General features: G+C 47.4%; 1 protein-coding gene across 1 annotated transcript; it reads right to left on the bottom strand.

The window, feature by feature from the left end:
• Positions 1 to 3,440: 3,440 nt before the first annotated feature.
• GNPNAT1 (glucosamine-phosphate N-acetyltransferase 1) lies at positions 3,441 to 6,963 on the bottom strand. Its single transcript, XM_079307884.1, is given in 6 exon segments — positions 3,441 to 4,222; positions 4,225 to 4,235; positions 4,383 to 4,444; positions 4,834 to 4,961; positions 6,045 to 6,107; positions 6,752 to 6,963. Coding segments are annotated over 6 exon segments (570 nt in total). The 5' UTR covers positions 6,924 to 6,963; the 3' UTR covers positions 3,441 to 4,088.
• Between the last annotated feature and the right edge of the window lie 935 nt (positions 6,964 to 7,898).

Here is a 7,898-nt window from a genome sequence, read left to right as displayed (position 1 = left end):
TTCACCTTGTTCTCAGTATGTATTATGGTAGAAATGTGCTTTAGAAACATAAGAGGTTAATTCAAGTTGAACTGTCTAGAACATCCTCAAACTGGTTTTCAAAGAGTAATGGCATCATTAGAGGTAAAAATTGGATTTGTGTTTGAAAACTGAGGCCCAGGGCACTGCCCATAACTGAATCAAGACTTAAAAGATTCACCTCAGCTCTTGTAAAACCTTACTCAGCTAAGGAAACACTTCTTGTGGCTTGAAGGTTTTCAGGGGATTGTCAGGGTGGTTTGTAACTCTGTCTCAGCAGCACTGAGGTTGTGCAAGCACAGCCCTGATTCTGCATCTGCTTTATTTCCCAATGCTGGTTGCCTAAAAGCCAGGGCTGGAATCATTTGGGAGCACTGTGGTGACTGAGTTAAACTGTTAAAAAAAACAACTTGTGTGTCTGGGAAGTGTGAGCTTGTGTTTTAACAGGATAAAAATGGGCTCAGGGTTTGGTGATCAGAACATCCAGCATTCAGCAGCACATTCCTGTTCCTGCTGGTACCCTCTGCCACCTACAGCACTGATGGAGCAACATAATTCCTTCAGGAAAAAAAAAAAAAATTGCAATAAATGGTGTGATGCTTTAGTAAGGAACTTTGCAGCCAGAAAAAAAGGAAGTGATTGATCTCCTGGAGAGCTGCACTGTGTGGTTTGGTTGTGCTCTGCAGGAATGCTCTGGGGCTGCTGCTGCAGCTGGCAAGCAGCAAACCCTCTGTACTGCAGGTCCCTGGGGAGGGAGGGATGGAACACAGATGGAAGGAAGGCACTGACTGATCTCTGGGCTCCTGGGAACACTCCCTTGCTTCTCACAAGCTCCATGACTAAGGATTTTTCATCAATCCAGTTCTTTTTCCTGGCATTACCCCCCTCCTGGTGCCTTTTACAGTCATTCTGGTCTGTCTGCCTGTCAGATCCTAAGGGATTCTGAGATTTAATTTTCCTCAGATCTATTACTAAGCTCTCTATTTAAAGCTTCCTGTGTCTGTCTGCTGTAGTTTCACTGCCAGGAGGTGTTTCAATATTTGGTTTTGGGGGTTGAACTAAAGGCAGGAAATGGAAGCAGAATCCCTCACTGTGGAATGGAAAGAGAAGTGGAGGGTCAATTATTATTTTTTATTTCCCAGGTTCAAACACAGAACTGCAACACCCAAATCTTTGGGAAGCCACAGCTCTTCACTGAGGGGCTGAAATTGCTTTTTCCAGCTTAGGGGTAGCAGAGTGAAGAGCTGGAGATCCCTTCCTCAGGGTGGGAAAGGTCTTAGCCAAAAAATTAAAGCACAGGGAGGAGGTAACAACCTCTGGAGCAGCTGGTAGGGCTGACAGAAAAAAAAAAAAGTGTTCCAGGCAAGGCGGGACAAGATTTGGAGCAAAGTGGGATAGTGGAAGTGGCTCTGTCCATGGCCAGGGAAGGAATGAGTTGGGCCTTGAGGTCCTTTCCAACCCAAACCAGTCTGGGATTCTCCAGGATAAATCAACTGTGTGTCCAAATACTGCTATTTTTATAAATATATTATTTGTATGATCATATATATTTATACAAATATCTATAAAGCTATCTATATATCTAAACCAGAGGTACCCAGGTGCCTCTGTGGTCCAGGGAAGAGCTTCCCAGGGGGAAAACATTTATGAAAGGTTTGGTGTTTGCTTCAGGGAGATCATGGTTGATTTTATATATACATATATAGTCTCTCTATATATGTGTATATATATAAAATACGTATATATATTACATATACACATATGTATTTATATATACATCTAAGTCTATATTTTATAAAAGATGATACTTGTGTCTGTATTTTAGGTCTCTATAGATACATAATAAATTCACAGGGGCCCGTGCTGTTCCCTCTCCAGCCCCTGGCACTGTGGGTAAGTTTCAGGCTGTTTTGCTGCCCCTGGGGCCGTTCAGAGCTGGCACTTGTGGCATTGTCCCTGTCCCTGTGGTGTCTCAGGGCACACCTGACCCCGGGCTGGGCACTTGCAGCTCTCCCTGCAGCTGCTGTTTTTCCCACCTCTGGGAGAACAAAGAGCTCTTGAGCTGCCCCAGGGGGCTGCAGCTTTCAGCCCCTGCAGTGTGTGACACTGATCTGAGCAGGGCTCAGCACCTGCTCCTCACTCTGATCTGCTCTTGAACCCTTAATGAGGGCCTGGGGCTCTTCACGTGGTGTAGACACCATGGAATTCAAATCATTCTCAGTTAATTAAAACTGAAAAGGAAGAGACTCCACCTCAGTCACTTGGGCCAGCAGAAAGCAGGAGCTGCTTTGCAGAATGAGAGTCAGGGCTGGAGCCATGCAGGTGCTGTCAGAGGAGCACATCTGCTTTCTCTTGGGAGAGAATTCCACATGGAATTGGATTCCTAAAAAGTGTTCTTTTCAGCCTAGGGAAGGGGAACAGGTAATGCTCAACAAGCACATTCTCATCCAAGAAAAACAGTCCAGATACAGGTGGCAATCATTTATTCAGCTTAAACAAAGATATTCTTTAAAAAAATAATCAATAAATAAAGCAGACATCACCAAGGAGACAGTGGATGGAGTGGAGAACCCTCAGGAAGATCAAGCAGAGCCCCCAGCACTGCAGAGCTGCTCTCCAGAGCACAAAGCAGGACAGTGTGGAAGGGCTGGCTGGGTAGAATGCCCTATTCATGGCTGTGGCATTTGTCACTCCCCACACAAAACACCACTGTTGCCAACAGCCTTTGGACCTTCCTTGCTTTCACCCCTGGCAAAAGTGCTAAAATCATTGATCCACTCTTGCAGCACCAGGGAAGCTCCACAGGAACAGAAGGGGGGGATTCCTCTCCTGCTGTGCCACAGGTGGAAATCCATCCTGGCACAGCCAGAGCCCACCTGGCCCTCTGGAGTTCCAGTGGCTGCTCAGGAAATCCCAGGATGGTTTGGGCTGGAATGAACCTTAAACTCATTTCAGCAGGGACACCTTCCACTGTCCCAGGCTGCTCCAGCCTGGCCTTGGGCACTGCCAGGGATCCAGGAGCAGCCACAGCTTCTCTGGGCACCTGTGCCAGGGCATCACCACCCTCCCAGGGAACAATTCCCTCCCAATATCCCATCCAGCCCTGCCCTCTGGCAGTGGGGAGCCATTCCCTGTGTCCTGCCTCCCTCCTTTTGAGGTACCAGAAGTGGCTTTAAGGTTTTTCTGGGCTGGGCACCCCCAGGTGAAGCTGAATCTGCCCATCCCAATCCCCTCCCCATTGATTACTAGCCAGAACCCCACTCCATATGGGATATATTCCTTCAGACATTCCAGTTTCCCAGTTACCCTCTGCCCTGTTGCAAACCACATTTGGGGTTTTTAATCAGAAAAAAAGGTAATTATCCTGAAAACCAAGTTATCAGCTAAAGTGCAGGAGGCCTGCAGTAAGAAGCACACATCCATTTTTAGACTGGGAATTCAGCACAGCCTTTAAGGATTCTCCCCAACCTGCACCAACAGTAATAAATCCAGTCTTGGAAAACAGTGCCTATAAAACTTCTGATGCACCACCAGCACTTCCATGAGGTGTCATGGAAAAAAACCAGAACTAAGGCCTGTTGTGTGTCACTAATTCTGCATAAGAGAAACCTCATCCCTTCCCCAGCTACCTCATCCTTCCATCAGCACAGCCAGCAGGACAGTCCCAGGGGCTGTCCTTTGGCTACTGAGAAAAGAAGCACAAACCTTTAGAAAAATACAATGCAAGAAAAAATTTGAGATAAAAATATAGACCTTTGGTTAAAAACCATCCCTTGAACAAGTCCTTTGTAACTCAGCTAGAACAGAAAAGCTTCACCTCGACTCAACAGTAGTAAAAATTAGTTCCAAACTTATTTTCTAACCCAGAGGACCCTTTCTAAAATATCAGTAATTTTTTTTCCAAGATTTACACATTTGATGTTCATTATTTATAGGGATTGTTATATCTGCAGCAATAAACTATAGAAATTTTCCATGGAGAGAATGTTTGTAGCACAAGTTCCTCCACCAACAGTCTTTCCAAGAAAAAAAAAAAAAAGAAAAAAAGTACCCAGAACACCTAGAAGTTGTTAATTAAAGAACCGTTGAAACATGTAGTTTTCATCAGATACCAAGTAGCCAAATTTCTTGTAGAAATCGACATTTTTGGGCAGACACTCGAGTGTGATTTTGTAACAGTTCAGTCTCTTACTGAGCAAGGTGAGGTGGACGTTAATCTGGAAAAGACAAGAAGGCAGCAGTTAAATGCTGGGTCAGTGGTATTTCATGAATTCCATTATCCCAGCACTCTCTGTGTTTTCCTGCAGACCATTTCATGCCCAGCTGCTCCCTGGCAGGGTGTGATGTGTCAGGGCAATACTCACAGTTTTCCAAGCTGCTTCCCTCTGCACTCCCCGCTGACCACCACATCTTCTATCCTGCCTCTCTGCAAACACAGGCAAGTGTGTGTTAGCCTGGGGACTGCCCTCCCAGCTCCCTGTGTTCTGAGACTCCCAGCACTGAGATCCTCAGCTTCTGCTCAGAGCCATGCCTGACTCCTTCAGAGGAAGCCATTCAACACCATCAAACCCAGCACTGCCAAGGCCACCAGTGACCCATGTCCCCAAGTGCCACATCCAGAGAGTTTTTAAATCCTTGCAGGGATGGGGACTCCAGCACTGCCCTCAGCAGCCTGTACAGGCCTGGACAAACCTTTTCCACAAGGAAATTTTTCCCAATATCCAACCTAAACGTCCCCTGATACAACTTGAGGTTGTCACCACACACCTGCCCAGAGTGAGGATCTTTTCCTCCCTTCCCAGCTGCAGGACTTACCTTGGCACAGGAGTGAGTGAATTTATGTTCTATAACCAGCGTTGCTGTAGCAACGATCTGCCCCAGGTTTGTGTCCTCCACCACGGTCACATAGTAATCTCCAGATCTCTTCATGTGCTCAAAGGTTTCTGTGGGAGCAGCACAGTGAGGAACAGCAATTCAGGCTCACAGCAAACTGCAGGGAACTCTGGTATTTGCAGCAGTCTCTGACTGCAAGTCACTGTGGGATCACAGGGGTGATGCACCCAAAACTCCAGAAAATGAAAGCCCCAGAGTCAGACTAATTCATGAAAAAGCAGAAATTACACAAATTCTTTTTTTTTTATCTGCCAGAGAACCCTCCTTGCTGAGCAGCTCTGCACATGAGTGCTACAACAGCACATATGGAATGCTCTGGGTTGGAAAGGACCTTAAAGCTCATCTCCCACTGTTCCAGGCTGCTCCAACCCTGTCCAGCCTGCCCTTGGGCACTGCCAGGGATCCAGGGGCAGCCACAGCTGCTCTGGGCACCTGTGCCAGGGGCTCACCACCCTCACAGAGAAGGATTTCATGGAAAGGGTTGTCCAGCCCAGGGCAGTGGTGGAATCCCCATCCCTGGAGGGATTTAAAAGCACGTGGGGACATGGATTAATGGTGGGTTTGGCTCAGATCCTGTGACTCCCTGAATCCCTGAGCTGCCTCCCCACTGGCCTGGGAGTGGGATCTAAAGGGGACCTACAGCAGGTTCAAAGAGAGCTGGAGAGGGATTTTGGTGAAGAGGCTGGAGGGACAGCACCAGGGGAATGGCTTCCCTCTGCCAGAGGGCAGGGATAGTTGGGATATTGGGAAAGAAATCTTCCCTGAGAGGGAGATGAGGGGCTGGCACAAGTTGTCCAGGGAAGCTGTGGCTGCCCCATCCTGGAGAGTATTCCAGTCCAGACTGGAGGGGCTTGGAGCAACCCAAATTCAGCCCAAAGAATCCACCCTACCAGCTATCTTCTAAAGCTCAGTCTAAAACCAGTTTCACAATTTAGGCCTGTCCCAGGCAAGCAGCCCTTGGGGATAACTGCAACTGGATCCAAGGCTGAGTGCCAAGGGCTCCTCAGGGGAGCTGAACTAATCCCTCCCTCTGGCATCAGGCACTCACACCTGAGCAGCTTTGCTGCCAGCAGCAGCATCCCTGGATTCCCTGCAGCCCCTCTGGAAATGCCAAGGAATAATGGGATACTCACTGATGAACTGCTCTGGGCTCACCACTCCAGTTTCTGTCAGCTGACCCAGAACCTTAAAAAAGCCTGGCAGGAAAGGAGGGGAAACAACTCTCAGTGAGGGGCAGACAAACAGCAAGGAACAATCCACACAGCTTTTGGAGAGGGACCATCCCATCACAGTGGGATTGAAGAGTGCTGAAGGATTGGCTAAAGCTCAAGGGAGCCTGGAATAATGATAAAACCAATGTTTTTATACAAATTCCAGAATTGAAGGAGAATTCATGCACCATGATGCTAGTGTTGCTTCAGCATTAAAGGGTACAGTATAAACAACTGTGCTCCCTCTCCAAAACCATGGTGAATGGGAACTTGTGGATTATTTGGAAGATTTTATTTGAATTTTAGGATTAAAACAGTAAACCAAATTTTCAGGGTCGCCAAATCCTTGATGCCAAAAGCTGAGATTCAGGGATGTGCTCACAGCCCCAAGTCTACCAGAGCCCAAGGGATGTTAGGACAAGGCACAGGGTGGGATTGTTGGGGTATCCTGTGCAGGTTCAGGAGTTGGACTCAATGATCCCTTACAATTTAGGATGTTCTAAAATCCCATCAAATTGTTTACTGATAAAAACAACCCAAATCAGGGAAAATAAACACTCCTGCAGAAACAGAAGTCACCAACTCTGCCCCCCAGTGTCATTTGTGGCAATGACAAGCCAGGATTCTACCTCGATTTAAATCAGCTGTGCAAAGTGGTCTGAGGACCAGCCCATCCCCTGGATCCAGTGGAGAAATAGCAGGAGAAAAGGTGGTGGTGTTCTCACTCCAGTCCAGCTCCTGCAGGATCCTGGGGTCAAACATGGGCGTGTCATCGGGCAGCACGGTGGCCACGGGCATCATTGCTGCACACAGAGATCTGCAACACAACCCAACAGGTTTCACCTCTACATGAGTTGTTCCCCTTGGAGCAGGCCATGGGATTTTCCTCAGGGATTTCAAGGAAGTGAATACACTGCTGTTCTCTTTATCTGCTCAGCCTTCACTGCTGGGTTTACACAGCGTGTGCACCCGGACACGGCACACGGACTTTGTGTGTTTATCCTGGAAAAACCAGCCTAAGGCCTGGAGGATGTTTATTTAACATCCACATTTAACATCCACATTAACCTCTACAAGGAAAGCATCACCCCTCAAGAAACCTCCCATCAACCTGTCTAACCATCATTTGCACTCCTGTCAATTTAAAGCCTGCAGTGGTTATGAATAATGCACTTTTTCCCCAAGTCCCAGCTCACAAATATTGAATGTGATCCCAGAGCAGGTGATGGCCCAGCCCCAGCCCAGCCTGTCCTGTTTGCTCCATGTGTTTACAGAGCCCTGCTGCCAAGCACAGCCCCACTGTGCCCATGGACAGGGAAAGCAGCAGTGCCAAGGTGACAGTCAGACTCCTGTTAATGATTAAAGGCACTGGGGAGCTGGGCTCTTCTGGGTGACAAGGATGTGTTTTCCTTATTGCATTCAAGGCCAGGTTGGACAGGGATTGCAGCAGCCTGGGTAGTGGAAAGTGTCCCTGCCCATGGGAATGAGATGGGCTTTAAGTGCCTTCCAACCTGGAATTCTATGATAAAGGAAAAGAATTCTTACTTATCCCCTGTGGAATACCTGGTCAGGGTTCTGGTAGAGCAGAGCTCATGAGCACTTTTAATTTCTTTAAATCTTCAGACTGCCTTAGCTGCACACAGTCACACACTAATGGTCAGGCCAAATAAACAGCAAAAAAGTGTTTGAGATGACACTTTTAAAAATAAGACACCTCACAGCCTAGAGAAAGAACAGAATGTTTGCAGTAATGAGCCTCAAAAGTGAAAGTGGCTC

Source organism: Erithacus rubecula, assembly GCF_903797595.1.
Source record: "Erithacus rubecula genome assembly, chromosome: 6".
In the NCBI taxonomy this organism is placed as follows: domain Eukaryota; kingdom Metazoa; phylum Chordata; class Aves; order Passeriformes; family Muscicapidae; genus Erithacus; species Erithacus rubecula.
Note: the sequence above shows the minus strand (reverse complement) of the source record. Positions and strands in the feature narration are given on the sequence as shown.